The 27,655-nt window shown below is 37.1% G+C and overlaps 1 protein-coding gene across 3 annotated transcripts in view; it reads right to left on the reverse strand.

Annotated features, from left to right (window-relative positions):
• Positions 1 to 27,655, reverse strand: part of LOC129003843 (steroid receptor seven-up, isoforms B/C-like) — a 118,503-nt gene that overhangs the window by 51,310 nt on the left and 39,538 nt on the right. The window contains exons 3-6 of one of the 3 annotated variants that reach the window (XM_054432165.1): positions 16,917 to 16,961; positions 6,552 to 6,641; positions 4,588 to 4,895; positions 3,011 to 3,269 (exon numbers count right to left, since the gene is read on the reverse strand). In XM_054432165.1, the coding sequence (XP_054288140.1) occupies positions 3,011 to 3,269; positions 4,588 to 4,895; positions 6,552 to 6,641; positions 16,917 to 16,961 (702 nt within the window). The remainder of the gene's footprint in view (positions 1 to 3,010; positions 3,270 to 4,587; positions 4,896 to 6,551; positions 6,642 to 16,916; positions 16,962 to 27,655) is intronic. The other 2 variants (XM_054432166.1, XM_054432167.1) reach the window with 2 other exon arrangements.

A 27,655-nucleotide genomic window follows, 5' to 3' on the forward strand; every position in this document is an offset into this window, starting at 1 on the left:
GCACGCGGACAATAGCGGAACCAGATCACTGTTGGGTAATCTACTCGCTAGGCCTATCTGATAAAGCTTCAGTGTGTGGCAACTACCCTACCCACCCACTAGTGTGTGTTTCTACGTGTGTGTGTTTGTGTGGAGATATTAATCACTCGGTTTGTTTGGTCGAATCGTTGACCCGGTTTAACTTCTCGCCTCGTGACCGGTTGTTTTTCAGACTCGTGGAATCACAAACTCATTCGCACTGCGAAATTCAATTTTCGATCGGATACCGTTGGTCTTGTTAGCCTCCAAGCTCGCGATTTATGGTAATCGTACTCGGTAGAAAATGATCGAAGGGTCGATCGGTGGTCCGCTGTTTAGTACTGAGCACAAATCACCCAATAACAATCAGAGTTTTGAGGAAACCGTAAAATTATCTGGAATTTGTAGATTGTAGAGTCCGCTTCGGCCATTACCGGTAGATTCGGTGAAATTATACCCCCGATGGGCGATGTTTCACGATTTACTTTTACAGGTTGGGAAACTTGCCTAACTAGATCCTTCTGACGGTGTAAATCAAACATTTGCCGTGAGAAATTTAATCATCGGCCAGATATGAATCGCTAAGGCTATGATCCAGCTGTGCTATTTTTTACTTACTGGGTGTCTGTAGCATTATAAATCAGGTGTTTATCTATGGTTATCTATGACAGGTATTTAAAGCTCCTACTTGAAAGATAACGCAATGACATATCGTGCAGTTGAAGAATCAAAAGATGAGAAGACTACATTTACTTCGGTTCAGGTATTTCTACCTAATGAGCATAAAGAACTAAATACCCTACTGTATTCCCATACTTTAGTTTTCGGTCTGACAACGCATTATCTTACTTGTCCCCCCCCCCCCCGAAAAAACAACAACAAAAAACATATAATTTAGAAACCAACAGAGGTAACAGCTACCACTGGTCTGGGTCACCGATTGGAAGTGCTCACCTTAAAATCTGAAGATTGGTGGATTCATTCTACGGAATTGATGGATCCTAATGCCATCATTTGGCTATATGTTGAACAATTAATGGCGCAAACCAACAAAAAGACATCTTTAGATGTTAACAAAACCAGAATTAGATCGTCCCCTCTCAAAATGTGTCAAAACTTCCAATGGCGCAGAAAAACACAAAACACGATGGAACGTTAGTTTTCTTCTATCAATAGTTTTTTTGCTTTCAAAAAACGTGGATTGTCACAAAGCGTCGTTCAGGATCATCCAAAAGCAGCAGACTATTAAAAATCCAATGTTTTTAAGTGCTAACATCTGAAGTAAATAAATAGAACAAGGAACAGGTAGGGTAAGTAGGTTTGGCTGTCGGTGCCGCAGACAGTGACAAAGACAGAAGCCAAGACAAGTAATGAGGCACGCCCAGTAATGGGGAGTTAGAGTTAAGAGTTACTGCAGTGTGGGGAGATAGCGTTGAAAGACGTGTCCGGCAGATTGTAAGCTACTGTCCACTGCCGGACATCTTGTTTGCTGATTCTTGTCACCGAATATCATGAATACCGCAGAGAGCAAGATGTCACTTTCGTCTTTCAACTCCGCCAACCCCTTTTCCTTCCATCCATTGAGTTTAATACTTTTCGTTTTTATACATGAGCTCTGCTCTAATTTAGGTTATTAAAAAAAAATTACAAAAAAACTGAAAGAAAAATAAAGTTGGTGTGATACATTAAGCTGAAGTAAGAAGGGACAGATATAAGCTTGATTTGTTTAAGAAAGGACTTCCAGGTAATTATAAGTTTGAGAATGATTTGTGTGCTAAAATATACTGGAAACTTGTTTCTTTGGTGAGTTGTATTTATGTATCTTTCTTGATGTATTCCCTTGTGGGGGTTCTTTAAAAAGCTTTAGTACTGTAGCAGAGATGGTTAACATAACAAGGTCCTTATATATTCCCTGTAATGAATTGGTCAAACCGAAAATTGCAACCACCAAAACAATTGTTGGGCAAGAGAACCTTGCATTCCTTTTTCACAAACACTAATGTTTTTTTTTTACCTGAAAAAAGATTCCTGTCAAGCTAAAGCCAATGGTTAAATTACCTATAATCTCCGGATAATTATACCTTAATGTCTGTAATAATGAAAAAATAATTAAGTTAACTGTTCCAATCCCCCAAAGTGTCAACCAGTCAAATCCTTCAAGGGTCATGGACCCTACTATTTGCAAATGACCAAGGTTTCTTGTCTTATCCATGGTCAAGACTCACGAAGCGTTTTACTTTTTTACCAACCTCTATCCTCTGCATGCAAATTCAGTAGCCCACTTCTTTGTCGGCTAGACAAGGGAAACCCCGCGAACATTGACGATACGTGGGTGGAATTTCGCAGGCGCGATGCTATCGTGAGTAACAAGAACACTCGTGAAGGGACTCAATTATTGCCGGGAGTAATTGCGACTGGCGCATCCCATAAAGTCGCCGTGCGCGCGGCTATATATTATAAAGTTATTCATGCGACGTGCTCAGTGCGATCTGGAGATGCGCGCAGCTGATAAGGTGAACATCGCTGGCCATTGTGTGCAAATCCGTGCCCCATAAGCTACCTCCACGAAAACAACAGCCGCTTGGTTTATAGGGCCGGTCGGCAGTACGCTAGAGGATAATATCACGGTAGCCGTTGTAGGGCTGTCACCGAGGGAGCGGTGGGAAGTTATGGGGGTGCTGGGCCGCTGGACCGTGGGGGATCATACGTTCTATGAAGGAGGAATAAGTTTATGACGCCGGAATACTTGCGACCAATTATATTGTAAAAGATAAAGAAAGAGATGTCTTGGTAAGCTTAGAATGATACCACGTGATTTTTCTGTCAAGAAGAGAAGGCTTTTAGGTAAATTAATCTTTGGCATTTCCCCCACTGTCCGTCTTTACAATCTACTCACCTAAAGTGACCAACAGACAATTTATCACCGTTTGTAACACACGTTCACGTACGTGTTCGTCAGAAGAATTTTTTATACGTTCTAAACTCAACATACCTGTGGTAAAGAGGACGATTGCTTTGAGACAGCTGTATTCCGCCGAGTCGACATGTAACGCCTTCAGCTTCTCCACTTGTTCCTGGAATATCCGTATGTGGTCCATGAAGGCTACGACACGGTCCGCTGCCATCGGGGAGGCATGAAGACCCGCGGCAGCCAGCAACGGGGCGACATGTAGAGGCATGGAACACTGCGAGGCGTTGAGTACGAAGAGCTCGCTCCACACCAGTCTCAGCAAGGCCACTTGGTCCGTCACCTGCAAAGAGGAAAATGTGTAAATTAACAAGCAGCTGGGGTAATGCATCCTAGAAAGAATATGGCGAATCTGAAACATATGATTCAAAGCTCAGATGAAATGCCAGTGCCACAGAAGCAGATTACATCTCTTAAATAGTCTTACTATTGCCAACCTAATATAATTTTTAAAGATTTTGGTCTTCTTTTGCTTTGATTTGCCAGCATACATGAACATCAGGCCTGTGGAACGTATCCAGCAAACCAAAGCAAAGGAGGGCCAGTAGGGAACAACAATTGAATTTTCTGGTGAATATTTACTTGCGAAACCAAGAAGCAAAGATAATGCTAAACCACATGCATAGAACTAGGTTAAAACACTTGTATTTAATGCATACACTAGAAGAACAACTTAGAGAATTTTTAGCAACGCTTGAGATTAGGGCTGGCAAGGTAGTCACAACTAGGACAACAACTATTATAGTACACAACGTCCGCATAAGAATGCGTGGAGGTAGAAATCATCAATGAATGCCGTTGATGATAGGGCATGGTTTGGTGGTGATTTGATTACTGATTATTGACAAACGTGTGAACGGGTTGGACATATACATAAGACAACGAAGTGAAGGCTCTAGGAAGAAAGCACAGAGACCGACACACGGTTGGCTAGATGCCACCAACAAGTCGTCGTAAATTGCACAACATTTGCATGACAGGATGATGTCCAACGGTAAGCGATCCTGCATGTACAGCATCTTACATATACAGCTTATGTTAATTCTAAATAGTAGTTAAACTTTCTAAACACCTCTAGTAAACTGATCGATGTTCAACTCGGATAATGCTCCCAAAACTTCGAGAAATAGAATGAATCATTTAAATAATCAATTCAACAGCTGAATCAAGATTGGTATATGGTGTGAAAATGTTGCAAAACATTCTAAATACAAGTTGGATAAAAGGAGTTTTAGTTGACAAGAGACTTTGAAATACCCAGTAAGATCTAGCTTCTTCTAGTTTCTTCAGCAAAGATGTTATGTATTTACTTGTGTACATTACCTGATGTAAGTCATAGTAATTCTGGTTTATTTCAAAATCAATACAACATCTAGGCTCATCCTCTAAACACTATCTTTTGCGCGCCCTGGTTCAGTCTAAGTAGCTGACTAAAGCTTCAAGCCTAAGTGTCATGATACCCATATTCATTTTTGACTTGAAAAGATGCAATTAAATCAATCGTCTAGTTTACAAGGATGATTCTATAATGATATCTTAAACTCTTACCGAAGTGAAATAACCCTAAGTATTTAAGGTGCCATAGGAGATACAAAACTTACTTGGAGGTCCGGAAAGAAAGGTATGTTTCGAGCCCACTCCACAGCCGAGAAGAGCAGCCTGGCAGCGAGTTCACAGATGTTGTCGATGCCCATGATGTTGTTAGGCTGCATACACTGGCCGTACCGTGATGTTGGGTAGGGCTCAGCACGCAGTAACAGGCTGATGTAACTGCTGAGGTAGGAATGTCCGTTGAGACCAGCAGCAGCAGCCGCGGCGGCAGCGGCAGCAGCGGACTCGCCGTTGGTCAGCGAGAACTGCCCGGGCAAACCGGGGGCTTGGGAGGGTGGTACTCGCCCTCTCTGGACAGCTGAAACCGAAGAACTTGCTTAGTATTGTTTACTCAACAACAGCAAGAGAAATAATGTAAATGAAGCCCTTATACTATTATGCAAATTGAAGGAAAAGATATGAAAGTGGTATTAAATTATCATTTTTTGGAGTACTAGATTACAGCTTCCTGGAGAGTTTGATTTCATTACAGTAATTGAGTGATAGGACCTTGTGCGTAGTTTAAATTTAATTTACATATTATATAGTGGAAGGAATTAATCATTTTATTAAGCATATACATTCATTGTATATGATAACCATTTTACTCAGATTCATTGTGTTTTATTAGTTTTAATATTTTAAAATATTATAATTGTTTACCTCTCACGCTATAATTATTTATTGTATACTATCCCGGTTACGACCCTCGGTTACCAAATCCGACCATGACATAAGTGTTATTAAGTTGGCTAAAGGTTATGTAACTTCTGCTAAGAAGATGTTACATAGCCTAGTTTTACCGAAGAGATTCCAATTAAATAATTCCTCCTGTAACATCATAACTCCTTTGTTATTGACGATCTAAACTTCAACGGTAACTTCATCCTGAAAAATTATTAAAAACGCCAGCGCTAAGCAACTAGTGACAAACGACCCAGAAAGCTACCAAAGCCATTAAAACTGAAAAGCATTCTAGGCACGTTCTTGCAAGTGATCATTAAAATTTGATATCTTCGCTTAACCGAAAGTTACAAGCATTGGACGTTCGCCAGTGAAAGCCGAGATGACTGATGCAGGAGGTCAATCATAAGTAAGCCTGAGGCCTAGGAGCATTTGCATCGGCAAGCAGGGTCATTGACAATAAATCCACCAGCCTTGACTATCTGCACTTGGCTGCAACTTGGACAACTTCATGGTGTTGTTATTGACACAGATAATCAAATACCAGCCAGTGACAACCGTTATCGGATTCGAACTGTATTCATTTTGATGTGTGTGCGCATAACCTATAAGGTGACCTTTGAAGTTAGTGATGGAGGGCAGAGTTTGAATGGAAATTTGTGTTGGCTTGTCTAAAAAAGGACTATGAGAGACATAACTTTGTAAAATTCTATAGTCGATTATGTATACCACGATAATGTTCTTTCTTCAATTTTCATTAAAATCTCAAAAAAATACTTAAGGTGTTGCCTAGTATAAACCCTATTAGCAACCGCAGTTTATCAACTCCCCGTGACGAACCGCGGCGTGCACATGGATTCACTTGATAAAGCAACAGTTTGTTAGATATTTGACCACTTGCCGTGATTCCTTAGTTGTATCATGGGATATAACGTTATAGTCGCGATTGATCAGTCGTGTTAGGATTTGTTTTTGTTAAATGGTAATACTGCTGAATTGTTCATTATGAAAATGCCTCAAGATTTGTTTGGAAACTAGTTTTTTGACTATGGACTCTGGAAAATCTTCATTAGTCCACATGTTTGGTTGCCCTCCGGTAGTGAAAAAGGAACACTAGAGAAGTGTACCAGGTACCAATCATGAATCGGTTGACAGTTTACACCCCCACCCATCTTTGGTATTCAGAAAATCCGGCAACCCGAAACCAATCCATGTGCACGACGGCACTCTAGGGAATCACGGGAAGTGGAAGCACTTAAGCTGCTAATGTTAGAGTTATTCTAGACAATACCTTCGTCAAGCTCGCCATTGGTGAGGGAGGAGAACTGACCGCCAGGGTACCAAGGAAGAGCCGCCGCAGGGACTCGCTCTCTCTGCACCGCTGCAACAAAACACACCTTCAGAACCTCAGGGACCGCAATTACGGGGACACTTTGGATCACTGCAATCTCCAACTCTGCAGCGGAGACAGCAAATGCAGATCCCCCGGCTGTCATCATGCGGGTAACGGTTGTCCAGCGTACTTTTGTTGTGTGATTATGTTTGTAATTTTGTCGGTCACGTTTTTCCACCCAGGTACAAAGGATTTGATGGTGCATCAATTGTGTAAGGGTATTTGAGCAAGTAGATTAGCTTGGTAAAATCTGACCTAGCAGCAGCTCTTCGTGATCATTGGGATCTTAATAAATGGTCATAGATAAAACAGCTGGTCTCGGTCAGTACAGCATACACATTTCCGTTCCATCCACTCCATTCTACATCACCTCTACTCATTCGTAACTTGCTGTCTAAGCTGTGGTCAGTTTAGGTTTGATAAAGTAGATTAATCTTTGATAAACCAATAACCTGGAGAATCTTACAACTTAAATTGGTGCATCTTTGAATGAAAATTAATTTTTGGTGTAGTACGAGTATAATGGAACTTCTTGGCGGGAACGTAAATGTTCCCTTTTTATCGGTTGGTGTTCACTCAAATCTAATATAGTGCTTGAAATACATTTCAATGTCCTTCTAGACAACTTAACGTATCATGTATAACAACAACACAAGCTTACAATTTCTTTAGCTACTACCTAACGTCTTGTTCCAGTTCTCAAATCATTGAGCAGAAGAATTTCAACGATTGTGAGGGTGGACGTTAGGATTAGAACCTCTCGCAACGTAGAAGCGCGGGCTGGCGCGTAAACCGGAGAAATGGCGGGAGAAAGTCATGATCTAACGACGAGATCCTATCGTTCCTCGTTACTCGCTTTTAACGAGAATCTACTCTATGCTTTCTGAATGCCGTATTAGGCGGCATTGAGTGTGCGAGTCTGCGCGACCGCGCGTGAACCTTGTTGGAATATGGTGACATTTGCGAAACATATGCTTCAACTGACAGTTTGTTCCTGCAAATTTTACTTCTTTATATTTAAGTCCCATCGTGGAAAGTAGTTGGTTTTGAAAAAGGGATTGACAACTATGCGAAAATTTTAGAGACGAGTGGAAAACATTTTAGCTAGTTTTCTCAACACATAAATACGTATACAGATTTCAATTTTGATCCAATGTTTGGGGATTTGAATTCGTCTTTAGGTGCACGATTAGAATATGTAGAATATTTTGTGACCTTTAAACAGTGAATACAAAATCAGACAAATCAGTAACACCACAGACTAAGAAAACTATTGATCATAAATAAGTTGTTCGTGCCATAAAATGGCTGTAAAAATCCACAGAATATTTCAACCAAAGACTTCAAGCCATTGTTGAATTAAATTCAAAATATATTTAGCATTAAAGGCCCGAAGTGCAGCACAGACAGTATAGCTTGTGCTGATCTAAAAATTAGTTCCAATTCTGGAAAGTATACAAAAACAAATAAATTACTATATAGGGAAATCACTTTCCATCAATCATCGTTAAACTATTATTAAATTCTTATTGTCATGAAATATCAACATAAAGTAACTAGCTACTCCAATTTGTATTACAAACAAAAATATCGCACCAAAAACCAATCATTCTTATAACTCTGCTAAAACCAACTCATTACCATCCTAGGTAATCACCGAAAATGACTGATGGGCCACTCCCACGCCTGACGTCACCCAATTACATTTAAAAACACAAACGTGGGAGGTAGCCAACGTGAGAATTCCCCAATCGAGAGAAATGACGCCGCAGGGTTTATCTCAGCAGGGGGCTCCAAGGGGGGGGGGGGTTGACCCACTCACCCGATAGTGACCTTCGTCTTTGCGGATCCGGTTTCCTTAGAGTCGCCCGAAGACATAACCCCGCTGACCACCGCCTGACCCCGCACCTTCCAATGGGTTTAATTGGTGAAAATCTCTCCTAAAACGTCACTTAATTTACTTTACAGCCCGCGAGCTCGTTGGATGGCCCTCTAGCTGGCTACACCTGTGGAACAAGATGTCATCTTGAATAATATCGGCAATTTTCTTCACGCCGTGAGCGCTCGAGATTACTACGCCTGGATCGATGTAAATGCGCTGAGCTCTGTGATCACGGAAACGCTCGTGGACCGAAACCGTTTGCGATGCTGGTTTGTTAAGCAGCCACGTTTGAGGAAGACCACGTAGTGTGGAATTGCATTACAATATTTGACATCGCATTTGATAGGGATTTGTGGTGCCTACAGACTTGGCTCTGACGATATAAAGGAATAGGTTAGTAACCTGGCTTTACCTTCAACACCTAAAGAAAAAATACTTTTGACAGGGTTCAACAGCTAGTATATTTCTGGAAGCATTCTACTCCTATATCACCAAGAACATGTAATCTTCTGATAAAAAAAAAAACAATATCTGCTACCAGTGTCGATATAATTCTGTTACATTGAGAGAAAAAACTCTTCCCCAGAAACAATGGACTCGTACAAGAAGATATGTCATATGACTAAATTAAAACACGTAGATAGCAAAAATAATTAAAACGGCTTACAATTTTAATGGACGGACCAACGGACGTAACATCTTTAGTCAGGTAGCTTCTCGGGCTACATCAATGCTTACCTGTCAAGTCTAACTTTAATTCTTAATACTGTATTAAGTAGGGTTTATCGAGTTGTATTCGTGATTTTCTCCGTTTCTAATAGGCTATCTTTTACGTTTTGTGTCTGAAGATGGTAACTAAACCGTTGTACACTTCTGCAAATTCAGCTTTTCCTGGAAAGGTATCTTCCACAGTCTTCTATCAATTTATGAACAAAACATGGATTTTGCCTAGGCAAAACTCCATTTGAAATCAACATTGACCAGAACGTCGCCGAGGTACACGGTGACAACCGATACACGTCAGGGAAAGGCCTTATTTGCCATCGCCGAGCCAGAGGTCAAGCGTTGCCACATAGAAGTGATCAAGGAACAATGGTTGCCGATCAATCAATCAATCAACCCTCACATAATGGGCTCAGCATGCAGCCTCCCGCTAAAATTGCTTGGCCGCTCGTTTGTTATCTTTTTAGTCGGTTCCCACTTTGCATCGCAGCGGCCCATTGTTAATTAATCGGCGATGCTGATTCCATCTTTGATAGATCGACGCCTTCACTTGGAATTGTCATTGTTGCTGTGATTGTCGGTTGATGACTTTAAAGTTGTTGTTGCATGGATAGAGACGATGAAAGTATGAAACAAACGTGATGGTTCAGAAGATTGAAGATCAGTGGTTGAATATTGTCCAACCATAAAGTAATTTTGTATATTACCACTGTCACAATTACGCGAGTTTATCATCGATGAAGCACAGAATCACAGTATAGCGTCTACGTTCCCTGTTGAGTCAAAGGGGGAGTCTTGAATCAACAATTAGTTTCTTCTGTTGTACAAATTAGAGTAGTACTTTTGTTGTTTTGTATTCAAATCAAAATAAGAACGGTATGGTACCACTGAAAAACACACGAATAACAGTAAAAAAATTTCAACGGAACATATATGAAAGTGGTATAAATATGGAATGCATATTCAACAGTAACAAATTATATAGATTGCTTTCTAAAGTAGTTAAAAATCTAAGATACTTAGTGGGTAGTTTGTTGGTAATTCTACTAATACACCATTTTTACGCCGAACGAAGTAAATTATGTTATTACAATTCTTGACCCAATATAACATTAGTGTTGTAAGTTTATTTTCCTCCACTACTCAACTCAACTGATGCGGTCAGCTCAAATGGCCACAACAAAACATAACCAACAAAAGAAGTGGCTGGAATTGAAATCTCATGGAGAGCAGCAAATTACGAGTAAGCTGTGCAAAAAGAGGAGACACCGGGATTGAGTCAGGAAATGAGAGGCCGACATAATCATGAATCCGCTACGCTTTAATAGTTTTTGCGTATTTAACAAATGACTAGCCGGTGCCTCATCAGTGGCTGTATGTATATAAATGAGTATATAATAGTGGGCGACGACAATCATGACGGCAGCGAAGGTCAAATAGCTTCCGTGTAGCGCAGTCACTGGCGTAGAGAGGGCATACTCAGACAGAGCGCAGCCGCAGAGTGAACGCATGCGCAGACACAGCGCAGCCGCAGACAGATGCAGCCGTTGCAGACGACGCAACCTCTGGCAGCAACGGAGAAGAAAATTAATATAAAATGTCAACTAACATAGTTATACGCGGAATAAGCGTTTGATAATTATCAAATTATAGTTGGGTTGAGTGGATTTATTGGTTAACCATCACAACGTTAAAGGTTCGAGTTGGGTAGTTTATAATCAAAGTTGCAACAGTGATTAAAGTGCTCGTTGATAAATCAAAACGTCGCCGATTCGATTTTGAGAAAAGTCATTAGCTCAATGAACACCCGATTTTAGTCAGTAACGAGACTATTGTCTTATCAACTTTCATCTGCCAGACAAGCGCGTAATGTGTTCACATTTAACAAAAGTTATATGAGCTAATTTGTACATAAAATATACTACAGTAACAATGTATTTTACAAGGTTGATAAATTGTTATCAAATCCTTCTTGAAAAATTTTTTGACTGTTACAATTTTGTGTCATATATTTGTAAAATTAATGTACACGTATGAACATATAAACAATATTTTATAAATATTTGGTTGGCTGCAATTCTCTCGGCCTTACCAAATCATGACGTAAGCTTAGCAGGAGTACCAACTTGAAGTCGAGGTTGTGTGACAACTGTTCATCAAGGTTGGTATTACTGCATCACTATAATCATCTGTTTTTACTACCAATCATGCACGACAGTCTACGATGTAACCATTATAATCTGATGTATGGGCTAATATCGTTATCCTCAATGATTGGAGATAGGAAAATATAAAATGTTTGAATGCACAGGTTTCAAACGAGTATGGACTAAATATGAAAAGCAATGTAAAAAGTGAAACATAATTGTTTGATACTTGCTAATATAATATTCGTGTTGCTAAATTGAATTATCAGGTCCTTAGAAAAGATCTATAAAGTGTAACAATTATAATAGCGCGAAAGATATAAATATCATTTTGCAACCAGAACATGGAGGATTTTTTTCACGCCAAAAATGGAACGAGAGAATTACTATCTGGTTTCACTCATACTTCACCAAGAAGTGTACTGTGGACAAAATTAGGTTTTATATACGTCATCGAACAATACGACGATTTCCGCATCCATATTTTCCTTGTAGCATACCACTGTATTTACCTGCCCACGATGTAGCTTCGCAAAACAACAGAGTCGGAAAATATGTTTATGTAGGTAACTTTTAGTAAAAACCTTAAAAGGATTAAATCAGAAAATGTCTAAAAGTAAAAATATTTTGCCACAGGTTATGTTTGCAAACGGTATGACGCAACGGTTTGACAACAAATGGGTAGGTTGTGTCTTGCACTTAGTATTATGATATAAAATGTAATACATGAATTTGATTGAATTATTTTATCATATTTTATGGAGTAAAAAAAAAACTGTTCCAAGTGTTCAGGGTGTCATCCATTAGGTAAAACAAGATGGAATAAAATCGAATTAACCTATCTGTCCATTAATTTATCAATCAAACATCTTTAAGAATTATAATCCTAATCTACAACATTGACTTGCTTATCTCAATCAACTAAGATTCAGTTCCAGGGCCACAAAACCAATATCGCAGATTCAAACGGAATATTGCAGATTCTCTGATTGCACGGTAATCAGCAAGCAACTCTTTAACAGATTTCCGCAAGTGATTGCTACCAAACGAGCAATCGCTCGCTTCCGTTGAGACTTCGCTTACTTTTAATTCCCTAAATCTATTAATCGGCTCCGCTTTCTCCTCAAACAACCTTCATGCTTCTAATTTGGCTAAACCCGCTGATTGAATCCAGCCTTGATGCATTAAAGAAATTGATGACATTAAGCCCTTGGTTTTTATTCTTCCTGTCGTTGAATTACGTTTACCACCGGCAATCATTCTTTTACGATGATTGCAGTAGGTATTAAGATTTCAAATGCGTTTGCAAATCAATATAGCTTATGAATTTTAAGCTCTTGAGGTTAATTTAAATATTTAATATACTAATGGTAATTTTTTTCTCAGAAAAATTTGTTTCAAGTAAAATGATTGAAATTTCAGATGTCCAATGAACTGGTGCCGAATTATAGGTTTAATGTGACAGATATCACACGACAATAATTCACTTTGCTTAACGACTTGATTTTTTGTAATAAAACACCAGTAGGAATTTAAAAATTACACGTTAAAGTAATAATTTTGGCTCTGAAATGTTAATGTATTAATCCAGTAAGGGAAAATATTGTCACAGTTACGTAGCTATAGCATGACAAAACCAAAATACAGTAATAAAAAATGTTGAACTTACAACCATCAGCACTCACAAGGGCAAGAAAACCGATGACAAACACATGATAAATTCTGAATCAGCTGATTAATAAAGGACCTGCTGATTTAATAATAGACCAGCTGTTGAGCCAATCAGGTGATTAGATGATCAAACGTTCTAGCCCGCCCCTCTAATCTGGCCCTTAGCGAAGACGGGTACTGTATCTTCGAGTGATGCTCACTTTGGTTTTTACTACAATCATTGACGATATATACCTGTAGGTATATATAGTCAATGCTACAGTATTAACTTACTAAATGATACACAGTAGGCCCTAACTATTTGAAAACGTTGATACTTTCTAACGCTAAACTGCTGTGTAAAAATAAGTTACTGATAGTAAAACTATAATTACGAATAGAGAGAGTTGAAACCACTTAAAAATATTAATTTGTGTTATTACTCCTATATTAGTACTAAATAACAAGTTTCAATCAACACAGTCCATTTAGCTGTAGTTTAAAAAAACGTTTTACATACGATTATTACCACACTATCACTTGAACATTACACTGAAATCAGAAGATTGGATTTAACGTTTCAAACACAACCGCATCGAAATAAGATGAATCCCAGTTTCAAAAGTAAAATTAACTTATGTAATTATGTCAATTTTTTTATAGGAAAAGCCTCTGGATTGACCGTATGAAGAACCAAAAACCGTATAAATAATGTGTAGGCCTATACAAAGAATTTTGAAAATACCTGCATAAAATAATTTGTGCTCGACTCCAATAGTCCATCTGTAATAGTATTCAAACCATGTCTTAAAGACATTAACAAGAAAATTGCACTCAGGAAGTTACTAAATAAATCAAAACTCTCATATTTGCATGTAATCTACAGTAATTACCATCTGTGAGGACAACACAATTCAATACTAAAGAGAAAGTGTAACTAAAGTAACCTTATAAAAAGTTAGCTGTACAGTACTTTAAAGCTTAATAGAACATCAAAAATTACAAACAAACAAGAGAAGTGTCGTGATTCGCTGGTTAATTCTCAACTTAACAAATAGCTCCAGATTTCGCGGCATGCAAAGTGGGCAAACGAGAGCGGCGCTCATTTGGAAAATGCGCACGCGCCATTCGCCTCTGACCAGTAAAGTTTTATGGGGCAGGTTATTGTGAAGCTATCTGGAGAACTACATGACTCTGCACTCCTCTCCACTCGTGGCTATTTGTCTTGAATGCTTACACGGTTTAAGTTTTACATCTGCTGTTCACGAAATGTATCAACAACACTTGGCGTCCCTCAGGGTTCCATACTGGCACCCATTTTCTTTATCATACGATATGCCTCCGTATAATATAGCTAAGTTGAGTGGGCATAGTGCTCACCTAGCAATCTAAAGTAGCCAAGACGATCTTGAGAAAAATGGTAAGCTTAATAAATAATCCTGATTAAAGAACCAGTTATTTTTAATAAGTAAAAACTATGTTTGCATGCAACACTCATTCTTTTTACACTCATTCATCTTCACATTAAAATATTCATTCAGTTGTGTCGGCATCATTCACAGAATTTATCAAGCCGAGGACTTGGTGTCCCTCAGGGGTTCACACTGGGACCTCTTCTCTTTATCGTACCGCGATATGCCTCCGTATTAAATATCTTCCCATTGTTCCACTGACTTATTCTAGAGAGCGACTACGAGTTTTGTACCCGGGGTATATTACCTTACATGCCGTCCCTGAAATGGAAACACATTCGTGTTTTTGTAGAACTTACAAGCCATTAAGTTGGTCCGGCTGACGTGTATATTGTGCGACTATTTCGGCATTTCTCGAATTGGGGAGAAATCTGGCATGTACGGGACCGGTTGTGTCTTAAATTGTCGTAAAGATTTTATTATCACATGATGTCATAATGATATGAGGTGAAATGGTTGTCTCATAGCTATATATAACACAGACATATCTTACAGACTTGTGACTGCACAATTGTAAAAATTAAATTGTATAACCCGCTTATTTCGGATAATGAAACGGTCGTTTGCATTTTTCTATGAAAATGAATTGTTCTTGATATGAATAAACCTAGATAATATGTCTTGTTTTGTCACAGTAGTGTATTTGTTAGATTACATTGCGTTCACCCACTTAAATTAATTATATAAGATATTATATACAAATACTTAAAAGGTATAGTTTCGATAAGACAAGTCAATAACTTCTGGAGAGATATTAAAACATTTGTGAAACATCCAGACAGACGGCTATAAAAGAAGTAATTTAGTCGAATACGACATTTAAATATAATTTTGTTTACTTCCTTCAGAAACCATATTGGTGTTTATTTTATAAAGTTCCTTTGATTATAGAGTGTCTGAAGTAGAACTATATATCCAACTCGAAATTAAAATATTCTTAATTCTGACCCACATGAAAACAATACCTTGAATTACAAGATCTTGGGGAAATCAGCTGATTTGGGTGCAGGTTTTCGGATTATGATCCTCCGCTCGGCCACAAGCACGAGCTTTCCGCGGTCAGTACGGAATACGCAACAGCTGATTATAATTTGGCGGCAGAGGTTGTGATTGGTGCCGAGTTCTCACGTCAGCTAGCCAGCGTAATTGGGTTGGGCGGTCCGTAATTATAGGTAAGGTAAGGTAACTGGGGGTCGTTGTTGTACCGTACCGTCTTCGCGGTAAAGCGCTCTCCAGCAAACTACAACACAGGCTAGAGAATAAATCTACCTGAACAGGGTTAACTGGAGAAAGTCTACATATCCACTGAGACGACCTGAGAATTTAAATACTATTGGGAGTACAGTATAGATCATATTTTTTATCGTTTATCATTTCATTGGGATGGCGACGCAATAGTGTGCATTTAAAGCTAAATACGAGATAAGAACTAAATAAAAGTTAATTACAGTTATAAACAAAATCTTGTAATGAACATGAGTTAGCTTCCTCACAGCGAAACTCTAGGCCTTGCTTACTGGTTGCCTTTTTGGTCAGCGTTCTAATCAATAATCCGTGTGAATCATTCGCTTTATACAAGCAATTAGGGAGTAGGAAGCGCTCCGCGTGTCTGTAACGGACGGCTGGAGATAAGGTTTATTAAATAGCTTCATCGTCAAGCGACTGCAACTGAGCGATAAGAGACGCAAGCATGGCCAACTGGGGCATACAACATTAGCATAAGATGTGGTTACTACTGAGTGCTACTCAAACAGTTGGCTAAGAACATCAGGATTATCTCAGACATGCTGATGTTCTTAAGCAACTGAGCGATAAGAGACGCAAGCATGGCCAACTGGGGCATACGACATTAGCTTGTGGACAATACTGTGTGCGTCTCAAATAGTTGGCTGGTGACCCCACTGGGGCATAACCGCAATAGCATTGTGGCTACTACTGTTTGCAACCCAAACAGTTGGCTGGTGACATGCTAATGTTCGCAACTGAGCCATAAGAGGCGCAAGCATGGTCCACTGGGGCATAACTGCAATAGCATAAGTTGTGGATACTAATGTTTACAACCCAGTTGGTTGGTAGGTAGTTACTGATTATCCTAAATAAAATACGATACAAGAGACATAAGCACGCCTCACAAATAGTTATCTGTAAATTTACAATTATATCAGAATAAATAGAGAGGTTTTTTTACAATTTATTGTAGGTTAGCAATTCATGACAAGAAGCGATTTTCTCAAAAGTCGTTTGAGTATGTGGAAACCTACCATATAAATCGTGACAGCTATGACACATATGGATACACAATTTTCAAAACCAATGGCAGTTTGGGGAAATCTTATGGTCAAAAGATAAATTTTATTTCTACCACGATCCTAGTAAATATAGCGCTTACTTTGCATGGAAGGACGGTCAAAAGAGAAGGAGGACCGGCCAGACTCTGAAACAGAGCCACGACTTCTGTAATGTATATACAATATTGTCACCACAATCACAACACAGTACCTAGTGTAGTCGTCAATCCCGTGAAACTAATTACAATAACTGATAATCGTATGGCTTTTAGGAGACAGAGTTCAGTAAGGAGAATGTCCTTTTCACCTTAGAGACCAACCCGAGTTTGTTTTTGTAGGTAGTTGAGTTTAAGATGGGCTTTGAACCACTGGGTCATGATATTATAACAAGTCATTGGTGAATAACGAGATTCGAACCCAGGAGTTCAGTACAGAAGTCTCGCTCTGTAAATACTTTACTAGCCGCGATTCTCAGTGAAACTATTTGACCAAACGTTTTGGAATTTACATAATCTGTAACATTTTGAGTCTATATGGATTATAAATTTGTAATAATAGGAAGATGAATGATATAATATTTTAAATGGTAACGCAGTGAAAGCAGAATTCAGATTTCATCGCTTAATACAACGCATCGGTCGTTTAAGGATACATAATGATGAAAAAATATGCACTTTTTCCTATATGCTCAGATTGTGATACCCCATTAGAAAACTTAACATTTTTTTATCGTTTAAGACAAAACACGTAAATTCAACTAATCAATGGAATGTTTATTCTGTTTGAAAGAAATTAAACGGAGTTCCGAATGACTGCATCGATGTAAAATTTATTGGTCATGTAGCTGTTACCATCCCAAATAAATCAAACGGAGTTCCGAATGACTGCATCAATGTAACATTTATTGGTCATGTAGCTGTTACCATCCCAAAGAAATCAAACGGAGTTCCGAATGACTGCATCAATGTAAAATTTATTGGTCATGTAGCTGTTACCATGTCACGACACCGACAGCCAAAGTACCCGAGGATAGCACACGCTCAGTAGCCCAGGATCCCAACTAACCTCGAGGGGACCTTGGCAATGATGAGTCTGTAGTCAAGGGTACGTCTCAGCTACTGCACAATTGTTTATATCAACGAGACTAAACCTCCTATAATACTAAAACCCCCCGGTAAATCTCCATGGTATATCTATTATATCCCACTCAATCCAACAGTTTACGATTTGTATACAACTCTTTATAATTTGAGTCCCACATAATAGCATTGTTTACAATTTATAACATACACTTCACCATTTATGTGTCAGTTACCTCAGAGTTTACTGTCACATTTCACATCATCCCACGATTTTCTATTTATATCCCAAAGTTTGTCATTGTATTTATCCAGCAGTCTACGCAAAATAAACTTTCCTATATACTCCGCGCTTCGGTCAAACCACTCGTTCAAGTCTCTCGCATCAAACAATAAGAAAATTGACTATAGTTATGCCAGTTGTATAACTGTTATAACATTTAGATATTTTATAAATATTATCAACATTATTCCAACGATCAATATAATTTACAGTTTTAACGTTGGGAAATATATGCATACATTTACCTTCAGTTACTTTGTAATAAAACTAAAAATATGACCACAGTACTAATCTTCCAGTAGGCTACGCACTAATAATGGAATACAACAGTCGAAATACAGTACAGAATTTAAATTTGGAAACGTATGAATTGCTTTATTCAACTATTTTTATTTTCTCTAGGCTAACATATATTTTTAATTTATGTGATGGTAAACAAACTTTAATCTTACGCCCACACAAAAACTCCATTATCTCTTCAATAAACTAACAAGCCGGCAAAATTGACCCGGTTTTAAGACAGATTTATCAATTATATCAATAAAGGATCAGGAAGCTTCGACAACAGCTTCACTATTAATAGACCCTCTAGGTGCTGAAAACATCGTTTAACAATCCCCAGCCTTGGGTGTGACCTTACCTTCGCCCCAAGTTCAACCTCGGTTCGGACCACATACCTCAGGCCTCACTAGACCATCAACCAACTACAGCGGAGGTCGCAGAAATTGAGACATTAGATCATTAGGGTGTCGTTGTAACGTAGGAAGAAGTAGGCGGAAGTTCCTCTTCATTTTTTGGAGGTAAATACAACAGTAGTTTGAAATACTGTATGCTGAAACGGTTTCTTTTTTAGCTTGTGAGTGGGTTTAGGAAGAAGAAATGTGTTGAAGTCCTTCTTTTTCCTTATTTTTTAGGATTCTTTTGAATCGTTTAAAGGCGGGTTTGTAATTTTGAAACACTTTATGTGTTTGAATTTGCATGAACATTTCCTACTTTACTATAGTATTATTATTATTTCTCCTTATTATTCTTCCTCAAACATAGTTCTAAAAGTAGGAAAACATTGTTTATTTTTGCTATAAATTAGGATTTATAATGTGTGAAGAAATATAATGTGGCTTGTTTTTAGCCCCTTAAGTTTATAAATCGATGGCCAAAATACTATACCTAAGAGGGTTTTCGGCAAGTTTGTAATTTGGGAAGAACCAATGAGTAGAAGTTCTTCAATATAGGGCTTTTAAGCTTTACATTAATGGCAAAAACTGTAATTAGCAGTGCAGTATTTATTTTACCTTGAAGACGTATTATTAATTTGGAAAATACTAATGTACAAAGATTCACTTTTCGCTTTCGTTTCAAAAACTTTGCGTAAACCAGAGATACATCACTTTGCTCTCATACACACTTGGTTGAAATAGACCAACAAAGCGCTTGAGTGCAGGTATTTAATTTAGGATCAGTTAACTTAGAACTTCAGAACTTAATTTCTGAAATTTCTGCTTCGTTGTTATAAAAAATGTGCTGTATTTGGATAATAGTTTGAAATACACGAACTTATTCTCTTGGTGGCAGGGTTTTACTTAATCACATTATCGAAACAATAATTTACTTACTACTCGTATTTTAATACTAAAAATAAATATAAAAATAGATACAAATAGTAGAATGGAGTGAGATTACCTATCTATCTTACTAGTACCAGCTTTTTATTTGCTCAAGACCATTATATCCTGATAATATAGTTTCTTCAAATAAGGCATGTGTACAACAATCAAGCAGTAAACACCATACAGATCCAGGAGGTCCCCATTAAGTGGGTTGGCATATGGACCACGTTTAGTGAATGGCACATTAGCTGCCCATACGCCATCCGCTATACGTTGGATGAATACGCGATTTGTATACGCACTTATCTCTGGAGAAAGCAAGCTTGGCAACCAGTTGTCCAGTCTCCATTAATTTACTTTTCAAAGTGATGTATCGTCTGTGAGATTATTCATGGGATGTTTTCTCCTTAAGACAGTGTAGTAATGAGGAATCTGCAATGAGATGCGTTATTGATTTATCCGACTTCGTGATTTGAACACGATTAAATCTTTTGGTACTGGTCCTTTGCGATCTTTAAAATTCACTTTGTATCCAACAAGGAATCGATACGAGTATTTACTCATCATTGTCTCGAGAATGGATTTTTGACAGTATAAATAGGTACATATCTTAATACATAGTACCTTTAGGTACATACCCGTAATCAATAATAAATTTACCCTTGGGCTCATGACTAATTTTAGAATTGATGACGTAAGGTATATTGTCTTATGTATATTGTCGATACGAGGAGCTTTCCTGCTAAATTCTATCATCAATCAAATATACATACTCTAATTTAAATAGTATATTTTATCAAAGGTACAATTACTACAAGGTAAAAACGATAAGACGATAAAACTTCATAATTTTAATGATTTAGTTTTTACTCAAGTGCTTTATTTACCTTTGAACAAAATTTTCACCAAAGATGTATTTGTATACTAACTCTTGCCCTGTAGTATTGCAGCCAAAGAGCAAATGTTGGTGAGTAGTTATAGTGTTTGCTAAAAAAATAGAGGACGCTGGTTTGATCCTGAGAAAAGACCATAGGATTTTGATTATTCAAAACTGGACACAGCTGTCCTCTGGGCATAGGGCCTCTTGTAAATTGTCCAAGGTTTAATAAGCCACGTTTAAACCGGGTTCCACAACACCTTAAACATTTGTCTGTAAACTCTGGTGCAAAACGCGGGTTAACAGGTTACAAGTGCTATGAAAAAGTGAACAACTTTTTGACGAAAACTAATTCTACACTCACTTATCCAGTTGTAGGTTAACTTTTGGGATAACAAGGTGTGAATGAATTGTATGTATAGGTTTAGGAAGTCAACAGGTGGATATGATTTGACCTTGGCCATCCACCGCCCACAAGCCCTGGGCACTCGTGACCCCTGTACTACCCGTCCTACAAACATGGCGACCCCGCTACTGCCGTCGTGACCTCTCCATTACCCGTTCTCAAAACATCGGGTCGCTGGAACTGTACCGTGGTCCAGTCCAGCATTCCTTCTGTCATCCCCACCTCTGACCTTCGTACCGTGTGTAATTGGATGTAATACGTTTTGTGCTTGTACCTGAGTAAAGAAAGACAGACTTGTGAGGGAGTGAAGAAGAAGATAACACGCGAAGTGATAGAAGTTAATTAGTTTGATACACGTACATTTCGAGATATATTTTACAGGAGATGGTCAATGTACTGAACTAGCTAACCTAAAAATGTTAATGTCAAAAAAACTGTCGGTTGTTCAGTAAAGAACCTAAGAGTTTCGGAAGACAGTGTTGTAATGGGTGTCAATAAGATACATCCGACCTGCTATCCATCCTAAAAATAGAATGATGATGAGGTTTGTAAGTATATAACCAAGTTGATGCAAACTTTTTTCAATATCTGTTTATGAGGGTTGATCAGTGTACCAGCTAACCTAAAAAACTGAAATAATAATGAGGCTTGTAATTAGAATCAAAGAGGTACGCGGGTAACACAGTGATGTGAATGTAGATAATATTGATTTGAGAATTTCAGAAAATGTTTAGAAGTCAACCAATGAATGAACTAACCTAAAAATTCTCGAGAACTTCAAGAGTTATTTACGGGAGATGACTATATTGTAGATTACCCAAAAATGTAATTATTAACCAGGCGTTTGTATGTGTTTAGCATAGAATCTAAGCTGAAGCTTGTTGCAAGTAAATAAGTCGTTTTTAGAGTACACTCAGTGAGTCAAAATCATCCCCCCTACATTTTATCATTGATAATAGAACTAAGCCAGACACATAAAGCCAATTCAGATCAACCTGAAGGATGCTGTAAACATTGAGTTTTTAAATGTCAAATCGAAACAATAAAAAACTTCAGTATTGCTCCAAAATTAAACTTTACACAATATCCGCTCTACGTCGCAACGTACCACAACCATAACTCCGAGTATTAATATTCAAGAATATTGATAGGAACTATAAAATTTAAATTTCACTAACGAACGACTAGGAAGTTCACAAAGAGTTCTATAACTCTCGGGATCGACTCAGGGCCGGTGAAAGTTAACGGAGTTTAGGACCTGCGTTATAACTGCGCGTGCGCAAATTAGTGCGTCGTTGGAGTTAATGCGCGCGATACATATCTTACACGGCACCGGTCGACATTACATTCGATCATAGGCGGAATGTGGATCACCTTCGGGTTAGAATCCTGCCAAATCCTTGCCGCAAGGTCCCAGGACAATAGGTCAACCGACGGGTCCTTCGGAACTCGTATTGTTATGAGAGCAACACGAAATATGGTGCGAGATGTAAATGGCCGTTTTGAGAGGAATAGAATGTTTTAATTTTTGTTTCGTCGTAAATGTTTTTAACTGTTGTATATTTGGTTCCAATATATTGGTAACATTTACATGGGGTTGACTGCTTCGAACCGCAAACAATAATAAACTGATAATATCTTAAGTAAATTACACTTATAATTTGTAATTACCTTCTATTCCTTGGAAGATTTGGATGATCTTTCTTCTTTTCATGCAAAACATAAGGGAAAAAGAACCAAAGCATATTAATTAGCAATCAAACAAGAGGAAACACTGAAGAAAATTTGTGGTTCTGTACTGTATCGATTTAAAACTATCTTACTTTTGAGGTATCAATAGCACTTAAAACACGTTTCATCCAGCGACCACAGAACTAAAATTCTAATTCTGTGGTCGCTGGTTTCATCCAACTATAAAGCTAGTTAAAACATTAGCATCAAAATTATGTTGTATTAGAACTAAATGACAACTGGATTGCAACGATTAAATTGGTCCTAAATTTGGAAATATTTATGAATTCTCTTACTTTGGATGGGTCAAAAAGATTTATTGAGAAAGAAAATTTATATATCGGATGCCTTTGATACGAAAGAGGAGATTCACTATCAACAATATGATTTTTATTAATGAGGAAAAGAATATTCATATAGATAAGAAAGGTCTTGGGGAAAGGAAAGGTGCATATAGATGGGATGTCTTTGATACGAAAGAGCGTTACTAATCATATGCCTTTGATTAGTAAGAAAGGTCGGGATTCTTCTCATATAGATAGGATGTCTTTGATAGGAAAGAGGAGAATCATTTCAATAGCCTGTATGGGATGGCTTTAATGAAAACAATAATATTCATTTTGATGGGATATAATTAATGAAGAAGAGAAGGTCTACGTAAATAAATTATGAAAAGGGCTAAATTCCATATGAATTGTATGTCCCTAATGGAAAAGAAAAGGTTCATACAAAAGAAATATCTTTGGCAAAAAAGAGAATATTTAATTATACTAGATGTCAATACAAATTGTGTGTTTTGATCAGAAATTTGAGTTCCATAGTTGGGATGTTTTTGAATAGTGAGTGAATGTAAATTAGACGTGTTTGATGATGACGAAAATTTAGGTTGATAGATAGATGGATAAGATAATCAAACACGATATACCTAGATGACAAAGAGAAGGTCCATACGTGATTTCTTTCATGCATAATTGACGGTTCATTCAGATGTTATGATTACTTCAGTACCAAAGTCCATCAGTAGAGGCAATATGGCAAAGAGACATCACTTCCGGCATTTTTTGGCCCATTTTTAGAGGGTATGGAGATGTTTATAGGGGCACTGGAGACGTTTTAGAGGCTATATGTTGGCATTTTTGCATTTTTTTACGAGAAAAATTGAGGATCATTTTTTGGCCACTAAAACCAAAAATCCTGATCTTTGCCTAAATATCCCTATATAATTGTCAAACCTTATTTCTTACTTATTCCCCATAAATATATTCGATATTAAGCTAAAAAAGCTATTTCTTATATTTATTGACCCTTACAAGTGTAAATGTAGAGTAGTGGTGAACCCAGAATATGACCCCACTTTCGGCGTTTTAGAGGCACTTTTAGGGCACTTTTTATAGGGGAAAAATGAGAAAAAAATGGAAGAGTTTTTTTTGGCCACTTTTTTTAAAGACCCAGCTCTCGACCTATACACCCCTATATAAATTGTCTACTTTTTTAATACTGAAAAACATGTCTGGAAATGGTGAGCTTTTTTTAGCCACTAATTCCAAAAATCCTGCTCTCGACCAATACAAGCCTATATTAATGTTCAATACCATTGTACAACTACATTACTATTTCAAACCCACATCCATTCGCATGTATATTCACAAAATCATCAACTTAACAGTGTGAGGTTTGTACGCGAAATCGGCTCATGGCATGCTCCCGGTCATGCTCCCGACCTATGGTCAGGCTTCTCGCTCCCGACTCATGGTCAGTTTTCTCGTCTCTAGTGGTAGCTCTTGATTAAGCCTTGGGTGGGTGACCTCCTGTTGAAGTAATTTCTAGTTAAATTGTTTAAATTTTTTAAATTTCTAGCTAAAAATTTTGAAAATTTCACAATTTCTGGTTAAAATTTTTTTAAATTTTCGAAAAATCTATAAATAGAAGTGACATTCGGGTGATATTTCATTCTGGACCATGAGGCCCACCTGTCAACACTGCTCCGTGTCGCTCTCCACCAAAAGTAACCTCATTCGCCACTACAAGGTAATTCATCAAATGAAGGTGAAACTGTGTAAAGTTTGCAATTTAATCTGTGATAATAACGTGGCTTTAAAATCACATATATTACAAAATCACAAGACTTGTAATTTCTGTAAAACGAATGTTGTTGGACATTTTAAAAGACACGCCAATTCTTGTATCAAATGTCCATATACAATGATTAAATTTGTCGGTGAATCGATTAGAGCTGACCTTAAAAATACTCTTCAGTCTTGTCCTCTGCCGATAAAATGGACTTTAGTAAGGAGAATCAAATTTATAAAATATTCAATGGATCAAAATGGACAATTAGTCAATGAAAAAGAATGTATTGCAGATTTTAGAAGCCTTACTACCTTAACTATTGAGAAGAGAGATTTAAAGCCTCAAATTGAAAATGCACTTTTAAAGATTGACGCTTCCATGCACAAATATCAAGCGGAAGGTAGTGGATGGATATATGACCATACTAAATATTGGCAGTTACATGTTTACAAGTATAAGCCCCTAACTCCAAAGTCATATATACCTACACCAGAGAGTATTAAATCGAAACATGCAGTTTTAAATATAAAAAATGATGATAATAAATGCTTTCTTTGGTCGGTATTAGCAGCTTTATATCCAAGGAACTCTAATGAAAATGCTAATAGAGTCTCCAATTATGTACCACATGAAAGTCAGCTGAATATGTCAAACATAAAGTATCCTGTGAAATTAGCTGATATAGATAAATTTGAAAAACAAAATAATATAAGTGTTAATGTATTTGGGGTTGAAGATGATACATGTATATATCCATTAAAAACAACTAAACTGAATAGTAATACTCATGTAGATTTATTATTATTACAAGAAGGTCGTAAATCACATTATTGTTTAATTCGTGATTTTAATAGGTTAATGCTGCGGTCTACAAAACACGACCATAAGAAGCATTTTTGTAAGCTGTGTTTACAACATTTTTACACTAATGATAAATTGGAGCGTCATATAACATATTGTAAAAACTTTGATGCCCAACGAGTGGAAATGTCTAAACAAGATACATTACAATTTAAAAACTATAAATATCAACTTAAAGCCCCATTTGTGATTTATGCAGATTTTGAATGTTTTATAAACTCAAACAATCATACTCCATCTGGATTTGCATTTGTTGTAGTGAGAGATTCTAAGATTATTTCTGAAGAGTTATACAGTGGCGAAAATGTTATGGACGTGTTTTTCAAAAGGTTGTTTGAGACTTATGACTTCATTAAAAGTCAAATGGCGATATATATTCCTCTTGTAATGACTCCTGAGCAAGAGGCATCTTTCCAAAACTCAACACATTGTCATATTTGTGAAAAGCCTCTATATTTTGATAGGGTACGTGATCATTGTCATTCATCTGGCCGATACCGTGGAGCTGCCCATAATGATTGTAATTTAAACTATAAAATAACAAAGAAAATACCAGTATTCTTCCATAACTTGAAAAATTATGATGGACATTTAATAATGCAACACTTGGGAAAGTTTAATCGTAAATTAAATTGCATAGCCAAGGATATGGAAAAGTACATTTCATTTTCAGTTGATGATTTAGTATTTTTGGATTCCTATAACTTTCTGCCCCTTCCATTATACAAATTAGCTTCAAATTTAAATACATTTAGATTCATAGACAATCCACTACTACAACGTAAAGGCGTATTTCCCTATGAATACATGACGGGACCAGATAAGTTTGCAGAGTCTCTACCTCCAATTGAAAAATTTTACAGTACTCTAACTAAAGAACATATCTCTCCCATTGAATATGAACATGCTAAAAATGTCTGGACCCATTTTAATATAAATAATTTACAAGAATATCATGATTTATATCTTAAAACAGATGTATTGCTACTGGCTGATGTCTTTGAGACTTTTAGAGACCTATGCTTAAAAGATTATAAACTGGACCCCGTACATATGTATTCACTTCCAGGACTAACATGGGAAGCCTGTCTTAGAATGACTGGTATAAAATTACAATTATTTCAAGATATTGACATGCATTTGTTCATAGAAAGTGCGATTAGAGGAGGAGTCAGTATGATTTCCACACGTTACGCTAAAGCCAATAATAGATATATGGGTGAACACTATGACCCCAATCAAGAGAGTGTGTATTTAATATATTTAGACTGTAACTCACTATACTCTACAGCAATGTGTGAGACACTGCCTGTGGATGGATTTCGTTGGACTAATGAGATAGACTACAAATACAATCAAAATGATAAGTTTGGATACATTTTAGAAGTTGATTTAAAATATGATAAAAGCTTACATGATTTACATAATGACTATCCATTAGCACCTGAGAAAATGAATGGCAAATTAATACCTAATTTAAATGACAAAACTAAATATATTTTACATTATAAAGCATTACAAAAATATGAGGAATTAGGTTTGGTTGCTACAAAATACTATAGAATTTTAAAATTTAGACAATCAAAATGGCTTGCACCCTATATTAATTTTAATATTGAAAAACGCAAATGTGCTAAAAATGATTTTGAAAAAGACTTTTACAAATTGTTAAATAATAGTCTCTTTGGTCGAACAATTATGAACCAACGCAAGTTTCGTGATATATATCTCAAGGATGAGTCACTATTAACAAAATATGTCACTAATCCAAGGTTTGACTGTAGCAAAAAGTTCGATAACAATTTACATGCTATACATTTAAATAAATTAGTTGTAAAGTTTAATAAACCTATATATTTAGGAATGACCATTTTGGATATTAGTAAAGTAATAATGTATGATTTCCACTATAATTATATGTCAAAA

This window comes from Macrosteles quadrilineatus, unplaced genomic scaffold (genome assembly GCF_028750875.1).
Source record: "Macrosteles quadrilineatus isolate MER2022 unplaced genomic scaffold, UCM_ALF_1.0 Scaffold_9__3_contigs__length_116548681, whole genome shotgun sequence".
In the NCBI taxonomy this organism is placed as follows: Eukaryota; Metazoa; Arthropoda; class Insecta; order Hemiptera; family Cicadellidae; genus Macrosteles; species Macrosteles quadrilineatus.